The sequence below is a fragment of the Scyliorhinus torazame genome, chromosome 3 (assembly GCF_047496885.1).
Source record: "Scyliorhinus torazame isolate Kashiwa2021f chromosome 3, sScyTor2.1, whole genome shotgun sequence".
NCBI lineage: Eukaryota > Metazoa > Chordata > Chondrichthyes > Carcharhiniformes > Scyliorhinidae > Scyliorhinus > Scyliorhinus torazame.
In genome coordinates this window covers 268,061,182-268,085,417 of record NC_092709.1, presented here as the reverse complement: position 1 = coordinate 268,085,417, position 24,236 = coordinate 268,061,182, and the positions used below count along the sequence as shown (strand labels likewise).

The 24,236-nt window shown below is 50.5% G+C and overlaps 1 protein-coding gene and 1 long non-coding RNA gene across 3 annotated transcripts in view; one reads left to right on the top strand and one right to left on the bottom strand.

Annotated features, from left to right (window-relative positions):
* Positions 1 to 24,236, top strand: part of LOC140409114 (uncharacterized) — a 34,272-nt gene that overhangs the window by 4,358 nt on the left and 5,678 nt on the right. Inside the window, exon 3 of the long non-coding RNA XR_011940281.1 lies at positions 13,002 to 13,118. This is a non-coding gene — a long non-coding RNA (uncharacterized lncRNA). The remainder of the gene's footprint in view (positions 1 to 13,001; positions 13,119 to 24,236) is intronic.
* The window catches only part of LOC140409113 (aquaporin-3-like), a 35,498-nt gene continuing 17,199 nt past the window's right edge, over positions 5,938 to 24,236 (bottom strand). For both annotated transcript variants that reach the window (XM_072497231.1, XM_072497230.1), the window contains exons 5-6: positions 7,142 to 7,359; positions 5,938 to 6,414 (exon numbers count right to left, since the gene is read on the bottom strand). In XM_072497231.1, the coding sequence (XP_072353332.1) occupies positions 6,240 to 6,414; positions 7,142 to 7,359 (393 nt within the window). In that variant the 3' untranslated portion in view covers positions 5,938 to 6,239. The remainder of the gene's footprint in view (positions 6,415 to 7,141; positions 7,360 to 24,236) is intronic.

Below are 24,236 nucleotides of genomic sequence, written 5' to 3'. Positions count from 1 at the left end.
AAGCCTGATACAATTTAAGGTGTTACACAGGGCGCATATGACTGGAGCACGGCTCAGTAAATTTTTTGGAGTAGAGGATAGGTGTGCGAGATGCTCGAGAAGCCCAGCGAATCACACCCACATGTTCTGGTCATGTCCGGCACTACAAGGGTTTTGGGTGGGGGTGACAAAGGTGCTTTCGAAGGTGGTGGGGGTCCAGGTCGAACCAAGTTGGGGGTTGGCTATATTCGGGGTTGCAGAGGAGCCGGGAGTGCAGGAGGCGAAAGAGGCTGATGTTTTGGCCTTTGCGTCCCTAGTAGCCCGGCGCAGGATACTGTTGATGTGGAAGGAAGCCAAGCCCCCGGGTGTGGAGACCTGGATAAATGACATGGCAGGGTTTATAAAGTTGGAACGGATTAAGTTCGCCCTAAGGGGATCGGCTCAAGGGTTCACCAGGCAGTGGCAACCGTTCGTCGAATACCTCACAGAAAGATAGAGGGAATGGAAAAGAAGAAGACAGTAGCAGCAACCCGGGGGGGGGGGGGGGGGGGGGGGAGGAACCAGAAGGACTCTCTGGGATGTTAGTGTATATGTAAAATATGTATAGGTTGTTATAGGTAATTGTATATTGGACTGCTAAATTGTATTTTTGGAGAGTATTTATTTGGGACAAGGCAGTTGCCACTTAGTTTTGTTTTTTTAATTTCGATGTTGTTTATATATTATTTATTTCTTGCTTAAAAATGGCCATTGTTATTTATATTGTTATATTACTGTGTAAAGGATACACAATGTACTGTCATGGTTGGTCAGAAATTTTGAATAAAATATATTTTTTTTTAAAAGAAGAAGATGGACATGGGTCAGAGCCCCCAGGTCAGTCGGAGGTTGCCCGAGGGGATGCCCTCGGAGGCAGCAGGGGCTGCGGTCAGATGTGTGGGGAGCTATGTGGTAGGGCCTACCCAGTGAGTAACCCATCACCGCTCATCACCCAATAACCAACCCCGCCACCCACACCCTGAACCATGTCCCCATCCCCATCACTCCAGGAGTTGGATGGGACCGTGGGATGGAATGGCCAACATACATGAAGGGATCACCCAGACGGCCGATGGAATACGCCACCGAGGGCAGGATTCAGACTTTGTCAAACAATGGACCACCAGAGCACATCACCTGTCCGTCGCCAGGCCGCCTAGTCAATAAACCTGGAGTTGATTAGATTGTCCGTGTGTGGTGGCCCTGGCACAATGTTGTGCGTCCTCCTGTGGCTGCCCAGGCCTCATGCTCTGGTCCTCCTCAGCATCCTCTTTTTCGGGTGAGAACTGGAGTTCATCCTCCCTCTCCAGCATCTCCCTCTTTGCTGCACCATGTTGTGGAGGATGCAGCAGGCCACCACGGTTTGGGAGACCCTCTTCGGGTATTGGAGGGCCGTTCCATAGCAGTCCAGGCACCTTAACTGCATCTTCAGGACACCGATGCACCGCTCCATGACAATCCTGTTTGCTGCATGGGGGTCATTGCAGCAGGTTTCTGCATTGATCTGTGGCCTCCAGAAAGACATCATCAATAACAACCGCAGTGGATACACCTGTCGCCCAGGAGTCAACCCCTTACCCGGGAAGCGCATCAAAGGTGTCGGACACCGTTGAGTATGCCAGAATGAAGGCATCGTACACGCTGCCTGGATAACGGGCGCAATGTGAAGCCGGTGGTCACACATCAGCTGCATGTTGAAGGAGTAGAATCCATTCCAGTTTATGAAGGGCACCTCCTCATGTGGCGGTGCGTCCTGTTGATCGCCCCCTGGACCCAACGATGCCAGTGAATCTCACTACCCAAGCAACCTGGTGGGCTCGGTCCATATTCAGGTCGATGTATTGTGCCGCCCGGGCATAAAGGGCCTCTGTTACGGCACGGATGCACTTGTGCACGGAAGTCTGGGATATCCCTGACAGGTCCCCACTCGATGCCTGAAAGGACCCTGTGGCATAAATGTTCAGGGCAACCGTCACCTTGACAGCCACCGGGAGCGGGTGTCCTTCCCCCATACCCCTACGTTCCAGATGCACCATGATCCGACAGATATGATTAGACAGAGTCTTCGGCACACGCTCGGTCTAATAGGTCCTCAAACGACAGGCACTCTGGTATATACAAGGCCTGATGTGACATCTCCATCCCAACTTCTCCTCAACCTGTTGGACAGTCGGCTCGCCATCCTCAAAGGCTTCCCGCTGCTCCTCTGGGGCAGGCCCCTGTTCTGCAGGGCCCTCCCCAAGCAGCTCCTGTTCATGCAGCCTCGGTGCAACCACAAGGGCTGCTGTAGCTAGGCAGATGCCAACCACTCCTGGATTGATACTGAAATTCCATTATCTGCAGGAGGTGAAGGGCAGACATATTTGCCTGGTGAAGGGTCAGGCAGCATGTGGCACAGTGGTTAGCATTGCTGCCTGCGCCGCTGAGGACCCGGGTTCGAATCCCGGCCCTGGGTCACTGTGTGGAGTTTGCACATTCTCCCCGTATCTACGTAGGTTTCACCCCTACAACCCAAAGATGTGCAGGTTAAGTGGATTGGCCACGCTAAATTGCCCCTTAATTGGAAAAAAATAATAATTGGGTACTCTAAATTCATTTTTTTTAAAGGTTTGCATGGTGAACACTCCAATATCCAACCAGGTCCAACAGGCTGCCCAGTGGCCCTGGCTTGCGCTGCAACCTCAGCCCCCGCATGCTCCCCCTCCTTCCTATTTCAACCTCCACCCCCGGACATTCCCCTGACAGTTTGTTCTCCACACCACACCCCTGGCCCCGTCGGTGCTTGGCAATGGGAGGCGTCTAACCCCGCCACCCATCCCTGTTGGCAGGAGTACCAACGGCTGCCGCTACGCATTCCAGAGATATGCTCTGCAGCCTCTGTCCTGCACCGTCTGTGGGGTCTACTGTAGGGAGTTCTCCTTGGGTGAGCCCTGTGACATCCCGCCAGAAAGGTGGCATCCAGTTGTGGGGGGGGGTGGATAGGCATAGTGCGCCACCAGTCGGCTCCATGCTTGGTGGCATGCGTGCAGGCAGGGCCCACGGAATGGGCAGTTTTTGGGATCATAGCTGCGGTGTGTTGTGCCTACCTGTCTTGGGACTGGATGGGTGGGGGCAAGGGCACAGTGGGCAGGCAGGGCTTGGTGACAGCCGGTGGAGGGTATATTAGGGACACGGAGGGGGCATGGGGGATATGAGGGGGCAGTTTCAAGACGTTTTAAAGTTATCTGACAAAAGGTTCCTGATCCTTCAGCAGGCTTTTCCCAGGATGTTTCCAAATTCCTCCCATCATGATGAAAATAGCATGCGAGATGAAATTCAAATTTCCTCTCAACCTTTTTAATGGTTACCAAAAAATAATAGAATGTGCATGCTCGTAAACAACCCAACACATTTTCCAGCCAGGGAAAGATGGTGTGGGTCAGGAATACTGGGGTATGTTTGAAATTCCAGCCCAACGGGTCTCATTTTATTCGTTCCTGACTCAATCCTGGGCAGGTTATCACATGGACTTCAGTGGTTTAAGAAGGCAGCTCTCCAGCACCTTCTCAAGGATAATTAGGGAAAGGCAATAAACGCTGGCCTAGCCAGCAATGCCCACATCCCATGAATGATTTTTTTTCAAGTTGCAGGAGGGGGAAACCCAGCCCAAGGTGTTCAGGAATGATAGGGCAGGAAATAAGGAAGGAGGGGTAGCGGTATTGATTAAAGAGAACATTACAGAGCTGGAGAGAGGTGTTGGCCTCGAGGGGCCTAAAGCAAAATCGGTTTGATTGGAGCTAAGAAACAACAGAGGTACCATTACATCAATGGATGTATTTGATAGGCCACCAACCAGTGGGAAAGAAATAAGGGAAATTACAGAGGTGCAAAAACCATATAGTTATAACAGAAGACTTTACTTATCCAAATAAAGACTACAATAGTAATAATAGAATGGGCAAAGAAGGCAAAAAATGTGTCCAGGGAGATTTTCCATATTAGCATGTTTCCAGAAAATTTTGCTTCTGGGAATGAGGTGGTTAAAGTGAATCAAGTGTCAGAACATTTTGGGAGCAGTGCTCATTGTACCATAAGGTTAGTTTAGCTGTGGAAAAGGACAGGGAGCAATCCAGAGTAAAAAACAGCTAATTGGGTGGGGGCAAATTTCAATTATGTAAACCCAGACAGCATCTGTGGTCTACAACAACCAATGACTCACATCATTGAAGACTCCCCCTGACAAGGTTTAGCGGAGGGCTCAGAGAGCTCCATTTACCACTGCGGGAGCTATTGCCTGGCTTGGTAATTACTGCACATGCTGAAAGAAAAAATGATGAGAGAACAAATCTGGCCTAGGTAAACTGTAATGGAACAATGAATTGCCTTTAAAAAGAGGAGATGGTTCTGATACATTTGACATTCTGATACAGTGTGGTGAACTCAGCCCAAAGCATCACACAAGCTTGCCACCCTTACATTGATTCTGTCACCTCCCACTGCCTCAGGATGGCAGACAACATTATCAGAGACCCCTCCCACCCAGGCATTGCCTTCTTCCAGACCCTTCTATCAGGCAGAAGGTACAGAGGTCTGAAGACTCGCACATCCAGACATAGGAACAGCTTCTTCCCCACAGCTACTAGACTCCTCAACGACTCCCCCTCGGACTGATCTGTTCCCTGTAAGAACACTATTCATGATGCCCTGTGCTGCTCTTGCTCATGTATTTGCTTTGTTTGGCCCCTTGAAAATTAAATGAAATGAAATGAAAATCGCTTGTCACAAGTAGGCTTCAAATGAAGTTACTGTGAAAAGCCCCTAGTCGCCATATTCCGGCGCCTGTTCGGGGTGGCTGGTCCGGGTGCTGGCCTGCCTTGGTCTGCTTTAAAAGCCAGCTATTTAGCCCACTGTGCTAAACCAGCCCCTTGTTCCACACTGTAACCAATCACTGTTTCTCGATGTACCATTTGTCAATGTTCTCTGTTGATTATTCTTTTGTCTACTATGTACGTACTGTATACGTTCCCTCGGCCGCAGAAAAATACTTTTTACTGTACTTCGGAACGTGACAATAAATCAAATCATTTGAGCTACATAAAGATCAGGTAAACAAAATCAGAACCACCTGGGTGATGAATAAGATAGAGAGTAAGATGAAGCAGAAAAAGGGTGCATCTGACAGATGTCAGGTTGATAATCCAAGTGAGAACCAGGCTGAATAGTCAGAGAGGAAATTTTAAAAATGAGAAGCAAAGAGAGGGTATGAGAAGAATCTGGCCGCTAACAAAAAAAGGATTTTCCAGGCAGCCTCCAGTTCTTCAACACCACCGAGGCAACCTTAGAACTCCAGGCTTTCCTATCTACCTGGGCATGAATGCAGCCAAACCCAACAATGGCGACCCCCTTCCCAGCCTGACCCTACCCCACCCCCAAACCAAAGTGGTGGTTCTGGTTACTTTCTCTGAATTTTATTTACATTTCTAAAAAGGCTAATGAGAGCACTTCCATATTGAAATGCGCCTTGAATTACTTTCACGTTACTGCAGCCAACTGTTCCTCTGAAGCTCGATGGCCTCTCATTGATCCTCCAGCTTTGAGAACCCACTTGCTGCTTGGACAGGGACCCCAGTCAAAGTCCAAAAGAATGACTGTCCTGCTGCAGTTTCCCATCCAAAACATGAAAATCTAGCCCTGAGGGCTGCAATTTCAAATCATGACTATTTGATTTATATCTTGTGCTATTCTTTTCTGCTTTGGCGATTTTCTCCATTATGTGCTCAGACCCTAAAATCAGTTCCTGAATTCGAAGAAACTCCAGTGTTTGCATGGAATGAAATGTAATTATGTGGTTAGGGCAAGTGCTTTCTGGATGGTGTATTTTATTGTTACTGCTTAATCAATTAAATTGATGAAATACAGACTCTATCCGCCACTCACCCCTTGAGTTCTACATTAGTTTATTTAATTCATAACAAATCAAACAAAACAGATTACAAATTCAGAAAATGCTGAAAATCATGAAAAGATCTATCACCATACATATTTCTCCTGCACATTAGAAATTCACAAAAATTGATTTTGCAGATAATATGTAGATGGAGAATATTTTGAAAGTGTGAAAACAAATGCAACTCTCAAAGGGATTAACATGGTGTTTGACTAGATAAACAAAGTGGTAAATATTCTGAAAATTATTAAAACAAAATTTGTCACAGAATTATAATCCAGTCGCTGTCTAATCATCAGCACCTCCCCTTTGGTTTCTGGCTCAATAACTTTACATTTTGTTCTGCATTGGGTGAGCAACTGGTTTTTGCTTCAGCTCGCAATCCAACAATGAAACGATAGATCAGAACACCAAGTATGGCACCAATGATTGGGCTGGCAACTGGGATCCAAAACCAATAGTTGCCAGCACTGAAAAAGAGAGAAATAAGACAAAGGTGGACTTTCAGTAAATCAATAAAATGAAATGAAAACATTTTATCAGAAGAGTCTTCAGGCAATCCCCTTGATTAGTTGAAATGATCTGTGGCAAGGTTTACCATTCTTTGAGGAGAAAATTGTTCAAAATGTGAGAAGGTCTAGGAGGAATTGTTATATTTCAAGGTTTGCAAACTGGTTGTTCTGCCAAATGGAACTGATCCTATAACTGGAGTGTAGTATATTGATTATCTCCGAAAGCGAGAATTTTCTGGAGACTTTTACTTTAGCTATACCAAGAAAACACTTATCTAAATGAAGAGGACAATCCTCTTTAACTGCGTCTTTCACCCGGGAGTCAAATATTTTGAGGCTATCTATCTGTCTGACTGCATGACCAATGGTAGTAATGGAGATTCTGTCGAGATGACTGGCTTTTTGCTCATATCTCATTGGATTCTCTGCCCTGTTCAGTTAAAAAATAGATATATAGGAATCCTTAATTCAGCTTTGCTATTCCTTAAAGGTCAGGGACAAATATATTTTGCAGTTCCCTGGGGCATTGTTGAGGATGATATTCAATTTTCTTAAAGTGTTCATATATTGAAAGGCCCATTATTGTTTATTGTTTAATGGTTAACAATACTCTTACATTCTCATCAAAATACAGATATCCTTGTTGAGAAGAATAAACAGCATGTCTACAAATAATAAAACATACCTGAAAACTTCAGATCCCCAACCAGCAATTGCAGTAAACAAGCGAGGTCCAATATCTCTGGCGGGATTTAATGAGTACTGGGAATTTGAACCCATTGACCAGCCAATCATCAGAACCACACAGCCAATGGTAAAAGCTTCCAGTCCTGTTGGCACTAAGTTGTTCAATGGGTCCACAATGATGAGGATGCAAAGTATAAGTGCCGCAGTCCCAATTGCCTGTTTAGAACAAAAGAAATCAACCAAATTTAAATATCAGGGGTTTTCTGTACTTACTTTACATGTCAAATCTACAGCATCTTTTATTTCATTTGCGAACCAAAAAAATGTCTGAATTGTGATGAATTCTCGTGAATCAAATGTCAAATCTCTAAAGCAAACCTGACAAACACCTGAAATCTTCAAATTAACCCAGACTCCTACCCTAACCCTAAATCCGATCTACACCTACAGTAAATTGCTGTTCGCATATCATTAGCTGGCCTAACCTGGTATTTTCCGGTCCTCCGCGATGCTCTGCCTCTTCCAAGAAGAACTACCGACAGCGAGTTTAGGTTGTGGTTTTAAACATCGGGAAACAGGCGCCATGGTCGATGAGGGAGAGAGAGGAAGTAGGACAAGCAGAGGCACGACCGTGGGCTGCCTGACCTGCCACTGGTAGGGCTAGCTGGGGGGGCCCTCCGCCAGGCCGGGGGGTAGCAGGTGACAGGGTGACCAAGTGATGGGCCATGGGGTCGGGATGACCCTCCCACAGGATTGGGGTGTCCAGGCACGGACTGTCATTGCGGCAGCCTGCAAAGCAGCCATCTTGCTGCGCACCATGGCCCTTGGTCGTACAGAGTGACACCGGCCATATGGGTACCCCCAACCCACAACCGCCTGCACACCAGCCCCCACCCCACCAACCCCCACCACTTCAACTGCCCACCACATACCGACATGGCAGCACGCTGCTTACCTAAGGGCAATGCCCACAGTAACCCCTACAGGTGGGCGCCAGGCGAGGGCTGCAGAGCGTACCACTGGCATTGGTAGCAGCAGCCACCAGTACCCCTGGCAGCAAGAACGGGCACCAAATTCAATGTGGACCGAGCCCACCATGATGCCTGTGCAGTGGGGTTCACCGTCATCGCCGAAATGCCCCAGGTCCAGTGGGTGATCAATGGGTTACATATCGCCCTACCGGCCCATGATAGGTCAGTCTTCACAAACCGAAAGGGTTTCCACTCAATGAACGTGCAGGTGATATGTGACCATGAGCTGCACATCATGCACATCTGCGCCCAACACCCGGGCAGTGTGCATGACACCTTCATCCTGGCATACTCAATGGTTCCTGACCTCTTCGAGGCACCACCCGCTGAGGGGTTCACTTCTGGGCGACGGGGGGTTGTCCGCGACAGTCGTGGCTGATGATGCCCATCCAGAGGCCACAAACCGACATGGAGAACCGCGACAACAACGCCTTTGCCGCGACCAGAGGCCTGATGGAGCGCTGCTTCGGCATCCTGAGGATGCGGTTCAGGTATCTGGACTGCTCACGAGGGGCCCTCCGGTATAGCATTGGGAGGCTCTCCCACATCGTGATGGCCTGCTGCATCCTCCACAATATCGCGTAGCAGAGGGGCGATGTGCTGGAGGAGGGAGATGAACACCAGGCTTTGTTTGATGAGGAAGATGGGGGGGGGAGGGAGAAGACGGGCAGGACCTGGGGCCCAGGCAAGCACGGGACGCCGCACAACATGTGCGCCAGGGCAGATGCGCACGGGACGCTCTAATCGCTTCCAGATTCACCGACTAGGGGGCCTAGCCAGTGACACGGACATCCGATCCCATCCCTCCTGCCGACCAGCTGGCCACCCCCTCCCAGGAACAGTGTGAGGGGGTGGGGCGGTGTGGGGATGGTGGTGGTGGTGTGGGGGTAGTGGTGGTGGAGGGGGTGTTGGAGTGGTGGGGTTGGTAGGGATGGTGACACACGTGTCATGGGGAACCGCACCTCAACGGGGTCTCACTTGCTCTGCCCAATGCCAGTTTCTGCCTCTTTGACCACCCTCTCCCCGGACCCACCTACCAGTTTCAGTGCTCACTGTACGGTAGCACAGTGGTTAGTACTGTTGCCTCACAGCGCCAGGGGCCTGAGTTCGATTCCCTACTTGTGACACTAATAAAGATTGTTATTATCTGATTTGCATTTGTAATACGAACATATCCAAACTGCAGATTTCTTATTAAGCGTTAAATTATTTTACCATATTTAGCAAACTTTCCTTTTTTTTTTATAAATATTTTATTGAAATTTTTTTCCCAAACAACAATTTTTCCCCTCTTACAAAGCAAACGCAACAATAACAATACAGAAATTTTAAACAATACACAAGTAACAAAACCCCTTTATCTTTGACCTAAACTAAACCCCCCCCCCTCCCCCCCCCCCCCCTCCCCCTGGGTTGCTGCTGCTGGTCATCTGTCTTCCCTCTAACGTTCCCCTAGGTAGTCGAGAAATGGCTGCCACCGCCTGGTGAACCCTTGAGCCGATCCTCTCAGGGCAAACTTTATCTGCTCCAGTTTAATGAACCCCGCCATATCATTTACCCAGGCCTCCAGTCCGGGGGGTTTCGCCTCCCTCCACATGAGTAGGATCCTGCGCCGGGCTACTAGGGACGCAAAGGCCACAACGTCGGCCTCTTTCGCCTCCTGCACTCCCGGCTCTTCCGCAACTCCAAATAGAGCTAACCCCCAGCCTGGTTTGACCCGGGCCTTCACCACCCGCGAAATCACTCCCGTCACTCCCTTCCAATACCCTTCCAGTGCCGGGCATGCCCAAAACATATGTGCGTGGTTTGCCGGGCTCCCGCCACACCTCCCACATTTGTCCTCCACTCCAAAGAACCTGCTCAATCTTGCTCCCGTTATGTGTGCTCTATGTAGCACCTTAAATTGAATCAGGCTAAGCCTGGCGCATGAGGAAGAGGAATTTACCCTGCTTAGGGCATCAGCCCACATACCCTCCTCTATCTCCTCCCCTAGTTCTTCTTCCCACTTTCCTTTTAGTTCGCCCACCGACTCCTCCCCCTCTTCCCTCATCTCTCGGTAAATCTCTGACACCTTGCCCTCTCCGACCCACACCCCTGAAAGCACCCTGTCCTGTATCCCCTGTGTCGGGAGCAACGGAAATTCCCTCACCTGTTGTCTAGTAAATGCCCTCACCTGCATATATCTCAAGAAATTTCCCCGGGGCAACTTATACTTTTCCTCCAATGCTCCCAAGCTCGCAAAAGTCCCATCTATAAATAAATCTCCCACCCTCCTAATTCCCAACTGGAACCAGCTCTGAAATCCTCCATCCATTCTTCCTGGGGCGAACCTATGGTTGTTCCTGATTGGGGACCCCACCAGGGCTCCCCGCACCCCTCTCTGTCGCCTCCACTGTCCCCAGATATTCAATGTTGCCGCCACCACCGGGTTCGTGGTAAACTTTTTAGGTGAGATCGGTAGCGGCGCCGTCACCAGCGCCTCTAAACTCGTCCCTTTACAGGACTTTCTCTCCAGTCTTTCCCACGCCGCTCCCTCACCCTCCATCATCCATTTACGTATCATTGCCACATTGGCGGCCCAATAGTAATCGCCCAAGTTCGGTAGTGCCAATCCTCCTCTGTCCCTACTACGCTGAAGGAACCCCCTCCTTACTCTCGGAACTTTCCCTGCCCACACGAAGCTCGTGATGCTCCTGTCTATTTTATTAAAAAAGGTCTTAGTGATTAGTATAGGGAGACATTGAAATACAAATAAGAACCTCGGGAGGACCATCATCTTAATTGCTTGCACCCTGCCCGCCAGCGATAGAGGCTGCATGTCCCACCTCTTGAAGTCCTCCTCCATTTGTTCTACCAACCGTGTCAGATTAAGTCTGTGCAAGGTTCCCCAGCTCCTAGCGATCTGAATCCCCAGGTATCGGAAGTTTCTTTCCACTTTCCTTAGAGGCAAGCCTTCTATCTCTCTACTCTGGTCCCCTGGATGTATCACAAATAATTCACTCTTCCCCATGTTTAGCCTATACCCCGAGAAATCCCCGAACCCCCTCAAAATTCGCATAACCTCTATCATTCCCCCCGCTGGGTCCGACACGTATAACAATAGGTCATCCGCATATAATAAGACTCGGTGTTCTTCTCCCCCTCTAATCACCCCTCTCCATTTCCTGGAGTCTCTCAACGCCATGGCCAGAGGTTCAATTGCCAACGCGAACAACAATGGAGACAGCGGGCATCCCTGTCTTGTTCTCCTATATAGTCGGAAATACTCCGATCTATGTCGACCTGTAACTACGCTTGCCGTTGGAGCCCCATAAAGAAGTCTAACCCAGCTAATAAACCCGTTCCCAAACCCAAACCTCCTTAACACTTCCCATAAATACTCCCACTCCACCCTATCAAATGCCTTCGCTGCGTCCATTGCCGCCACTATCTCTGCCTCCCCCTCCACTGGGGGCATCATTATCACCCCTAATAGTCGTCGCACGTTAACATTCAGTTGTCTCCCTTTTACGAACCCTGTCTGGTCTTCGTGCACCACCCCCGGGACACAGTCCTCTATCCTCGATGCCAGTACCTTTGCCAACAATTTGGCGTCCACGTTCAACAATGAAATGGGTCTATAGGACCCGCACTGCAACGGATCTTTATCCCTCTTCAAAATTAACGATATCGTCGCCTCCGACATCGTCGGGGGTAGAGTCCCCCCTTCCCTGGCCTCATTGAACGTCCTCACCATCAACGGGGCCAACAAGTCCACATATTTTCTGTAATACTCCACCGGGAACCCGTCTGGTCCTGGGGCCTTCCCTGCTTGCATGCTTCCCAGTCCCTTAATAACCTCGTCCACCCCAATCGGTGCCCCCAGGCCTACCACCCCCCGCTCCTCCACTTTCGGGAACCTCAATTGGTCCAGGAACTGCCGCATCCCCTCCTCTCCCTCTGGGGGTTGAGACCTATACAGTTCCTCATAGAAGGTCTTGAACACCTCATTTATCTTTCCTGCCCTTCGCACCGTGTCTCCCCTTTCGTCTCTAATTCCTCCTATCTCCCTCGCTGCTGCCCTCTTTCGCAATTGATGAGCCAACAGGCGACTCGCCTTTTCCCCATATTCATACCTCCTCCCCTGTGCCTTCCTCCACAGTACCTCCGCCTTTCTGGTGGTCAGAAGGTCAAATTCCGTCTGGAGTCGTCTCCTCTCCCTGTACAATTCCTCCTCCGGGGTCTCTGCAAATTCCCTATCCACCCTTAAAATCTCCCCCAGTAACCTTTCCCTTTCCTTGGCCTCTGTTTTCCTTTTGTGGGCCCCAATGGAGATCAGCTCTCCTCTGACCACCGCTTTTTGTGCTTCCCATACCACTCCCACAGGGACCTCGCCGTCGTCATTGACCTCCAGATATCTCTCAATACACCCCCGCACTCTTGCACACACTCCCTCATCCGCCATCAGTCCCACATCTAATCGGCAGAGTGTTCTCTGCTCCCTTTCCTCTCCTAATTAGCAAACTTTCCTAATATGTGATGATATATTGCATCGGAATATGTTATTCCCAAAATTAAAAGGCGGACTTCCTTTCCGCCCCTTTTCGGGGCGGCACTTGAGTTGCCTTACATTGTGTCTGGCTCTCATACCCCTGGTTCCCAAGTCTCCTTGTCTGTACATCCAAGCAGAGCTACTTCACTGACTCAGTAATATTTGAGAAGATTGTACCTCCCTCACAAAACAGTTGCTAGGTTGTGCGGGGTACCAGAGAACTATGAGAAAAATTCCTGTGGATGATCTTAGAGGACAATACTAGCAGACTGTTTAACAAGCTCCTTACCTTGCAGGTCAGCTGGGAGCAGGAGAGAGAGAGAGCCGGGACATTGAAAACAGCGCGGGAGATTTAAAAAGCGCGGGAGCTGCGAGGCAGAGCGGACAGTTTAAAAGTTCGCGGCCTGAGTGAGGTAAGTACTGTTTTTTTTAAATATATTTAATTGAAATTTTTTTTCCCTGAGCAACATTTCTCCCGCCTACAAAACAAGCGAAACGATAACAATAACAAAACAGAAACTCCTTAACTTTTTAACAATAATAATAATAATAATAATAATATACAAGTAACAAAACCCCGTACTCTATTGACCTATACTCAACCAAGCCTCCTCCCCCCCTCCCCCCTGGGTTGCTGCTGCTGGTCATCTGTCTTCCCTCTAACGTTCCCCTAGGTAGTCGAGAAATGGCTGCCACCGCCTGGTGAACCCTTGAGCCGATCCTCTCAGGGCAAACTTTATCTGCTGCAGTTTAATAAACCCCGCCATATCGTTTACCCAGGCCTCCAGTCCGGGGGGTTTCGCCTCCTTCCACATGAGTAGGATCCTGCGCCGGGCTACGAGGGACGCAAAGGCCACGACATCGGCCTCTTTCGCCTCCTGCACTCCCGGCTCTTCCGCAACTCCAAATAGAGCTAACCCCCAGCCTGGTTTGACCCGGGCCTTCACCACCTGCGAGATCACTCCCGTCACTCCCTTCCAATACCCTTCCAGTGCCGGGCACGCCCAAAACATATGTGCGTGGTTTGCCGGGCTCCCGCCACACCTCCCACATTTGTCCTCCACTTCAAAGAACCTGCTCAATCTTGCCCCCGTTATGTGTGCTCTATGTAGCACCTTAAATTGAATCAGGCTAAGCCTGGCGCATGAGGAAGAGGAATTTACCCTGTTTACGGCATCAGCCCACATACCCTCCTCTATCTCCTCCCCTAGTTCTTCTTCCCACTTTCTTTTTAGTTCGCCCACCGACTCCTCCCCCTCTTCCCTCATCTCTCTATAAATCTCTGACACCTTGCCCTCTCCGACCCACACCCCCGAAAGCACCCCGTCCCGCAACCCCTGTGTCGGGAGCCGCGGAAATTCCCCCACCTGCTGTCTAGTAAACGCCCTCACCTGCATACACCTCAAGAAATTCCCCCGGGGCAACCTACACTTTTCCTCCAATGCTCCCAAGCTCGCAAAAGTCCCATCTATAAATAAATCTCCCACCTTCCTAATTCCCAACTGGCACCAGCTCTGAAATCCTCCATCCATTCTTCCTGGGGCGAACCTATGGTTGTTCCTGATAGGGGACCCCACCAGGGCTCCCCCCACCCCCCTCCGTCGCCCCCACCGTCCCCACATGTTCAGTGTCGCCGCCACCACCGGGCTCGTGGCGCACCCCTTCGGTGAGAACGGTAGCGGCGCCGTCACCAGCGCCCCCAGACCCGTCTCTCCACAGGACCCTCTCCCCAGCCCCCTCCACGCCGCTCCCCCACCCCACCATCATCCATCTACGCATCATTGCCACACCGGCGGCCCAATAATAATCTCCCAAGTTCGGCAGTGCCAGTCCTCCTCTGTCCCCACTGCGCCGCAGGAACCCCCCCCCCCCACTCCCGGATCCCTCCCTGCCCACACAAAGCTCGCAACGCTCCCATCTACCTTACTAAAAAAGGTCCTGGTGATTAAAATAGGGAGACATTGAAATACAAATAAGAACCTCGGGAGGACCACCATCCCAACTGCCCGCACCCTGCCCGCCAGCGACAAAGGCTGCACGTCCCACCTCCCAAAATCCTCCTCCATTTGCTCCACCAGCCATGCCAGACCAAGTCTGTGCAAGGTTCCCCAGCCCCCAGCGATCCGAACCCCCAAGCATCGGAAGCCTCCCCCCACCCTCCCAAGCGGCAAGCCCTCCATCTCTCCACTCTGGTCCCCCGGTTGTACCACACACAATTCACTCTTCCCCATGTTCAACCCACACCCCGAAAATTCCCCGAACCTCCTCAAGATTCGCATAACCTCTATCATCCCAACCGCTGGGTCCGACACGTATAGCAATAGGTCATCCGCGTATAACGAGACTCGGTGTTCTTCTTCCCCTCTAGCCACCCCTCTCCATTTCCTGGAGTCTCTCAGCGCCATGGCCAGAGGTTCAATTGCCAGCGCAAACAACAATGGAGACAGCGGGCATCCCTGTCTTGTTCCCCGATATAATCGGAAATACTCTGATCTATGTCGACCTGTAACTACGCTTGCCGTTGGTGCCCCATAAAGTAGTCTAACCCAGCGAATAAATCCGTTCCCAAACCCAAACCTCCTTAACACTTCCCATAAATACTCCCACTCCACCCTATCAAATGCCTTCTCTGCGTCCATTGCCGCCACTATCTCTGCCTCCCCCTCCACTGAGGGCATCATTATCACCCCCAATAGCCGTCGCGCGTTAACATTCAATTGTCTCCCTTTTACGAACCCTGTCTGGTCTTCGTGCACCACCCCCGGGACACAGTCCTCTATCCTCGATGCCAGCACCTTTGCTAGCAGTTTGGCGTCCACGTTCAATAATGAAACAGGTCCATAGGATCCACACTGCACCGGATCCCCACCCCTCCTCAAAATTAGCGATATCGTCGCCTCCGACATTGTCGGGGGTAGTGTCCCCCCTTCCCTGGCCTCATTGAACGTCCTCGCCAACAACGGGGCCAACAAGTCCACATATTTTCTGTAGAATTCCACCGGGAACCCGTCCGGCCCCGGGGCCTTCCCTGCTTGCATGCTTCCCAGTCCCTTAATAACCTCGTCCACCTCAATCGGCGCCCCCAGGCCTGCCACCGCCTGCTCCTCCACTTTCGGGAACCTCAATTGGTCCAGGAACTGCCGCATCCCCTCGTCTCCCTCTTGGGGTTGAGACCTATACAGTTCCTCATAAAAGGTCTTAAACATCTCATTTATCTTTCCTGGCCTTCGCACAGTGTCTCCCCTTTCATCCCTAATTCCTCCTATCTCCCTCGCTGCTGCCCTCTTTCGCAGTTGGTGCACCAACAGGCGACTAGCCTTTTCCCCATATTCATACCTCCTCCCCTGTGCCTTCCTCCACAGTACCTCCGCCTTTCTGGTGGTCAGAAGGTCAAACTCGGTCTGGAGTCGTCTCCTCTCCCTGTACAGCTCCTCCTCCGGGGTCTCTGCAAATTCCCTGTCCACCCTTAAAATCTCCCCCAGTAATCTATCCCTTTCCTTGGCCTCTGTTTTCCTTTTGTGGGCCCCAATAGAAATCAGCTCTCCTCTGACCACCGCTTTCAGTGCTTCCCAGACCACTCCCACAGGGACCTCGCCGTCGTCATTGACCTCCAGGTATCTCTCGATACACCCCCTCACTCTTGCACACACTCCCTCATCCGCCATCAGTCCCACATCTAATCGCCAGAGTATTCTCTGCTCCCTGTCCTCTCCTACTTCCAGGTCCACCCAATGTGGGGCATGATCCGAAACCGCTATGGCTGAGTATTCAGCTTCTTCCACCCTAGAGATCAACGACCTTCCTAAAACAAAAAAATCTATCCGGGAGTACACTTTATGGACGTGGGAGAAGAAGGAATACTCCCTAGCCCTGGGTCTAAGAAATCGCCATGGATCCACTCCCCCCATTTGGTCCATAAACCCCTTAAGTACCTTGGCCGCTGCCGGCCTTCTTCCAGTCCTTGAGCTGGATCTATCTAGCCCCGGGTCCAGCACCGTATTGAAGTCCCCTCCTAAAATCAAATTTCCTGCCTCCAGGTCCGGAATACGCCCCAGAGGTAAGTACTGTTTAACAACCTCCTTACCTTGCAGGTCAGCTGGGAGCGGGAGAGAGAGAGAGCCGGGACATTGAAAACAGCGCGGGAGATTTAAAAAGCGCGGGAACTGCGAGGCAGAGCGGACAGTTTAAAAGTTTGCGGCCTGGGTGAGGTAAGTACTGTTTAAAAAGTTCCTTACCTTGCAGGTCAGCCGTTAGTTTCGGGAGTTCAGTGCCGGGAGCAGGCCTATTGGCTGACTGTAAATCAGGAAGGATACAAAAGGTGTGGCTGAAGTGCCTTTAGAAACTGTGGTAGTATGTATTAGGGGTCATGTGGGACTGTGAAGCCGTGATGCTATTGGCTGACAGATCCCGGGTCCTGGTTGGCTGTTGACTCCTGGCTCCGCCCTGAAGGCGGAGCATAAGAACCCGAGCTTGTCCCCGCCGCTCCATTCTGTTGCTGAACTGCTGGGGACAGGTCTCGCTTAATAAAGCCTCATCGACTTCATCTCTACTCGTCTCTCTCGTAAGTCATTGTGCGCTACAATTTATTAAGCAAGACTTGTCCCCAGCAGTTCTCGGGTTCTTATACTCCGCCTTCAGGGCGGAGCCAGGAGTCAACAGCCAACCAGGACCCGGGATCTGTCAGCCAATAGCATCACGGCTTCACAGTCCCACATGACCCCTAATACATACTACCACATTCACCCCTTGTTAAAAATGAACCCGGCGGGGTGGTGGTTCGCATGGTGGTAGGGGTATACAAGGCTGGTCCTGGGAGGAAAATGTTGGGTTCTGCATTCGAGGGTAAGCCCGGAAATTTACCCTCTCATAGAAGACGCAGAGGATTTCCCGACGGCGCTCGCAGCACTGAAGAGCATCTACGTTCGCCCCGTGAACCAGGTCTACCCACGCTACCAACTCGCAACGAGACGGCAAAGTCCCGGAGAATCGTTAGAGGAATTCTACGCCGCGCTGCTAATTTTGGGACGGGGCTGCAGCTGCCCGCCGGTGAACACGATTGAACACACGGACATGCTAATTCGCGATGCGTTTGTGGCAGGTATGAACTCTCCCCAAATCCGCCAAAGACTTTTAGAAAGAGAGTCGCTAGGACTCTCAGAGGCACGGGCCATTGCAGCTTCCATAGATGTGGCCTCGCAAAACTCCCGCACTTACGGCCCCGGCCGCGCGGCAGCCCCTTGGGCTCCGTGGACCCCCGTCGCGACAAACCCCCCCCCCTCCCTCACAGGCTTGCGTGGTTAAAGCGCCAGATCATCCCGGGGGGGCCCGCTGCTATTTCTGCGGGCAAGCGAAACACCCCCGGCAGCGCTGCCCGGCCCGCGCAGCTATTTGCAAAAGCTGCGGCAAGAAGGGCCATTACGCGGCTGTGTGCCGGTCCCGGGGGGTCGCCGCAATCCAGAGAAGAACGAGCCCAGCGCATCCCAAACACTCCCCAACCCCCCCAGCGCCCCATGTGCAACCCCCGGGCACCGCCATTTTGGGTCCCGGGCACCACGAGTGGAGGATGGGCACCGCCATCTTGTGACTCCCCAGCCATGTGAGATTCATGGGGGCGGCCATTTTGTCCACCCCGACCACGTGCGATCCATGGGGGCGGCCATTTTTTCCACACCCGGCCGCGTGCGATTCATGGACGCCGCCATCTTGGATGACAACAAAGGACCCCAGCATCGACGGCTCCACAGGGTCCGAAGAAGACGCCGAGACACTACGACCACGACTGGCTTCGGTGACGCTGGATCAATCACGGCCCCGGACGCTCCAGACGACGACAACAACGGTGCTGATCAACGGACACGAGACATCATGCCTGATCGACTCCGGGAGCACCGAAAGTTTCATTCACCCCGACACGGAAGTCCTCCTCCGGAACGTCGCTGCCGACCTGGCTGGCGGCCCCAGGACCCATCTTGCTCCGGAAACATGTGCGGGCGCACAAGTCGGACCCGTTAGTCGAGAGGGTTCACCTCCTCCACGCGAACCTGCAGTACGCCTACGTGGCGTACCCCGACGGCCGACAGGACACGGTCTCCCTGCGAGACCTGGCGCCCGCCGGCAACACACACACCCCCCCGACACCGATCATCCCCTCCCTGCCACCGGCGCACCCCGCGACCGCCCCCTTCCCGGGAGGATCCGTCTTCCTCCCGTGTCCGCCCAGGAGTGAAACAGCAACAAACACCGAAACGCTCCCGGAGACGACAACGCCGGAACAAGCACCTGCACCACCACCGGGGCTGAGGCGATCGACGAGGATGACCAGACCGCCCGCTTGACTCATGGCATCGGCGTGACACCAAGAATGTTGTTGGACTGTAACAAAAAAATTTTCTCTTACTAATATTGTAAATAGTTTCACAAACCTTGTACATAGCCCAGTGTAGGGCTAAAACTGTAATGACATGCCCGAAGTTTTCCTCCCAGGACCAGCCTTGTAAACCCCTACCACCATGCGAACCACCACCCCGCCGGGTTCATTTTTAACAAGGGGTGAATGTGGTAGTATGTATTAGGGGTCATGTAGGACTGTGAAGCCGTGATGCTATTGGCTGACAGATCCCGGGTCCTGGTTGGCTGTTGACTCCTGGCTCCGCCCTGAAGGCGGAGTATAAGAACCCGAGCTTCTCCCCGCCGCTCCATTCTGTTGCTGAACTGCTGGGGACAAGTCTCGCTTAATAAAGCCTCATCGACTTCATCTCTACTCGTCTCTCTAGTAAGTCATTGTGCGCTACAGAAACAAAGTGCTGGAAGCAAACAGAGTGTATCTGAGTTTGGGTAAGGCTGAGTTTGGGTAAGAGGTGAGTGAGACTGTGTTTTTTTGGAGTTTGGTGATTGGGGTTGAGTTTCAAAAAAAAAAAAAAAAAATCCAATTAATTAAGTAAATTAATTAACTAGTTAAGGGAATTTGGTGCTCATCTTAAGGAGGTGCAGAGAAGCAGACCTGTGAGGGAGTCTCGGGAGCAATTACATCACAGCCAGCAGGTAAGTGATTGGCTTGTGACTGGTAAGTGATTTTTCTCTCTTTGACTTTCTCTTAGCTGTGTAGTGTAGTTCAAATTTAACTTCAGGTTTAAGTCATGGCAGGAGAGCTCAGACCCGTGTCATGCTCCTCTTGTGAGATGTGGCAAGTCAGGGACCCTTCTGGTGTCCCTGACTCCTTCATCTGCAAGAAGTGTGTCCAACTGCAGCTCCTGTTAGACCGCTTGACGGCTCTGGAGCTACGGATGGATTCACTTTGGAGCATCCGCGATGCTGAGGAAGTTGTGGATAGCACATTCAGTGAGTTGGTCACACCACAGATTAAAATTACTGAGGCAGATAGGGAATGGGTGACCAACAGACAGAGGAAGAGTAGGAAGGCAGTGCAGGGATCCCCTGTGGTCATCTCCCTCCAAAACAGATTTACCGTTTTGGAAACTGTTGGGGGAGATGGCTCACCAGGGGAAGGTGGCAGCAGCCAGGTTCATGGCACCGTGGCTGGCTCTGCTGCACAGAAGGGCGGGAAAAAGAGTAGCAGAGCTATAGTGATAGGGGATTCAATTGTAAGGGGAATAGACAGGCGTTTCTGCGGACGCAAACGAGAATCCAGGTTGGTATGTTGCCTCCCTGGTGCAAGGGTCAAGGATGTCTCGGAGCGGCTGCAGGGCATTCTGGAGGGGGAGGGTGAACAGCCAGCTGTCGTGGTGCATATAGGCACCAACGATATAGGTAAAAAACGGGATGAGGTCCTACAAGCTGAATTTAGGGAGTTAGGAGTTAAACTAAAAAGTAGGACCTCAAAGGTAGTAATCTCAGGATTGCTACCAGTGCCACGTGATAGTCAGAGTAGGAATGACAGGATAGCTAGGATGAATACGTGGCTTGAGAGATGGTGCAAGAGGGAGGGTTTCAAATTCCTGGGACATTGGGACCGGTTCTGGGGGGAGGTGGGACCTGTACAAATCGGACGGTCTGCATCTGGGTGGGACCGGAACCAATGTTCTCGGGGATGTGTTTGCTAGTGCAGTTGGGGGGGGTTTAAACTAATGTGGCAGGGGGATGGGAACCGATGTAGGAAGTCAGTGGGGACGGAAACAAAAGGCAGGAAGGGAGAGTGTGTAAAGCATGACCAGAGAAAGCAGGGCAGAGAGCAAGGAAAGTCTACATTAAACTGCATTTATTTCAATGCAAGGGGCCTGACGGGCAAAGCGGATGAACTCAGGGCATGGATGGGCACATAGGACTGGGATATTATAGCTATGACTGAAACATGGCTAAGGGAGGGGCAGGACTGGCAGCTCAATGTTCCGGGGTACAGATGCTATAGAAAGGATAGAACAGGAGGTAAGAGAGGAGGGGGAGTGGCGTTTTTGATTCGGGAGAACATCACGGCAGTACTTAGAGGGGATATATCCGAGGGTTCGCCCACTGAGTCTATATGGGTGGAACTGAAAAATAAGAAGGGAGAGATCACCTTGATAGGACTGTACTACAGGCCCCCAAATAGTCAGCGGGAAATTGAGGAGCAAATATGTAAGGAGATTACAGATAGCTGCAAGAAAAATAGGGTGGTAATAGTAGGGGACTTTAACTTTCCCAACATTGACTGGGACAGCCATAGCATTAGGGGCTTGGATGGAGGGAAATTTGGTGAGTGTATTCAGGAGGAATTTCTCATTCAGTATGTGGATGGACCGACTAGAGAGGGGGCAAAACTTGACCTCGTCTTGGGAAATAAGGAAGGGCAAGTGACAGAAGTGTTCGTGAGGGATCACTTTGGGACAAGTGACCATAACTCCATTAGTTTTAAGATAGCTATGGAGAATGATAGGTCTGGCCCAAGAGTTAAAATTCTTAATTGGGGCAAGGCCAATTTTGATGGTATCAGACAGGAACTTTCAGAGGTAGATTGGGGGAGACTATTGGCAGGCAAAGGGACGGCTGGTAAATGGGAGGCTTTTAAAAATGTGTTAACCAGGGTTCAGGGTAAGCACATTCCCTTTAGAGTGAAGGGCAAGGCTGGTAGAAGTAGGGAACCCTGGATGACTCGAGATATTGAGACTCTGGTCAAAAAGAAGAAGGAGGCATATGACGTACATAAGCAACTGGGATCAAGTGGATCCCTTGAAGAGTATAGAGATTGTCGAAATAGAGTTAAGAGGGAAATCAGGAGGGCAAAAAGGGGACATGAAATTCCTTTAGCAAATAATGCAAAGGAGAATCCAAAGAGCTTCTACAGATACATAAAGGGAAAAAGAGTAACTAGGGACAGTTTAGGGCCTCTTAAGGATCAACAAGGACATCTATGTGCAGAGCCACAAGAGTTGGGTGAGATCCTGAATGAATATTTCTCATCGGTATTCACGGTGGAGAAAGGCATGGATGTTAGGAAACTAAGGGAAATAAATAGGGATGTCTTGAGAAGTGTGCATATTACAGAGGAGGAGGTGCTGGAAGTCTTAAAGCGCATCAAGGTAGATAAATCCCCGGAACCTGATGAAATGTATCCCAGGAATTTGTGGGAGGCTAGGGAGGAAATTGCGGGTCCCCTAACAGAGATATTTGAATCATCGGCAGCCACAGGTGAGGTGCCTGAAGATTGGAGAGTGGCGAATGTTGTGCCCTTGTTTAAGAAGGGCAGCAGGGAAAAGCCTGGGAACTACAGACCGGTGAGCCTAACGTCTGTAGTAGGTAAGTTGCTAGAAGGTATTCTGAGAGACAGGATCTACAAGCATTTAGAGAGGCAAGGACTGATTCGGGGCAGTCAGCATGGCTTTGTGCGTGGAAAATCATGTCTCACAAATTTAATTGAGTTTTTTGAGGGGGTGACCAAGAAGGTAGATGAGGGCAGTGCAGTAGACATTGTCTACATGGACTTTAGCAAAGCCTTTGACAAGGTACCGCATGGTAGGTTGTTGCAGAAGGTTAAAGCTCACGGGATCCAGGGTGTGGTTGCCAATTGGATTCAAAATTGGCTGAACGACAGAAGACAGAGGGTGGTTGTAGAGGGTTGTTTTTCAAACTGGAGGCCTGTGACCAGTGGTGTGCCTCAGGGATCGGTGCTGGGTCCACTGTTATTTGTGATTTATATTAATGATTTGGATGAGAATTTAGGAGGCATGGTTAGTAAGTTTGCAGATGATACCAAGATTAGTGGCACAGTGGATAGTGAAGAAGGTTATCTAGGATTGCAACGGGATCTTGATCAATTAGGCCAGTGGGCCGATGAATGGCAGATGGAGTTTAATTTAGATAAATGTGAGGTGATGTATTTTGGCAGATCGAATCAGGCCAGGACCTACTCAGTTAATGGTATGGCGTTGGGGAGAGTTATAGAACAAAGAGATCTAGGAGTACAGGTTCATAGCTCCTTGAAGGTGGAGTCGCAGGTGGACAGGGTGGTGAAGAAGGCATTCGGCATGCTTGGTTTCATTGGTCAGAACATTGAATACAGGAGTTGGGACGTCTTGTTGAAGTTGTACAAGACATTGGTACGGCCACACTTGGAATACTGTGTGCAGTTCTGGTCACCCTATTATAGAAAGGATATTATTAAACTGGAAAGAGTGATTAAAAGATTTACTAGGATGTTACCGGGACTTGATGGTTCGAGTTATAAGGAGAGGCTGGATAGACTGGGACTTTTTTCCCTGGAGCGTAGGGGGCTTAGGGGTGATCTTATAGAGGTCTATAAAATAATGAGGGGCATAGATAAGGTAGATAGTCAACATCTTTTCCCAAAGGTAGGGGAGTCTAAAACTAGAGGGCATAGGTTTAAGGTGAGAGGGGAGAGATTCAGAAGGGCCCAGAGGGACAATTTCTTCACTCAGAGGGTAGTGAGTGTCTGGAATGTGCAGCCAGAGGTAGTAGTAGAGGCGGGTACAATTGTGTCTTTTAAAAAGCATTTAGATAGTTACATGGGTAAGATGGGTATAGAGGGTTATGGGCCAAGTGCGGGCAACTGGGACTAGCTTAATGGTTAAAAACTGGGCAGCATGGACTGGTTGGGCCGAAGGGCCTGTTTCCATGCTGTAAACTTCTATGATTCTATGATTCTATGATTCAGAGGGAGGCAGTGGTGTAGTGGTATTATCACTGGACGAGTAATCCAGAGGCACAGAGTCATGCTCTGGGGACCCAAGTTCGAATCCTGCCATGGCAGATGGTGAAATTTTAATTCAATAAACGAAAAAATTCTGGTTAAAAGTCAAAACAAAGGTGACCATCGAACCATTGTCGTAAAAACCCATTTGGTTCACTATTGTCCTTTAGGGAAGGAAATCTGTCATCCTTACGTGCGACTCCAGATCCACAACAATGTGGTTGAATCTTAAGTGCTCTCAGGGATAGGCACATCCCATTAATGAATTTTTTAAAAAACATGATCCTTACATTGCAGTCAGTGTGTACCTGTGAGCACAAAGAATGCATGCCATCTTTTGACATGGCTGCAGAATCAGTCCTCAACTTTTTTCCAGTATTTTTCTTTCCAT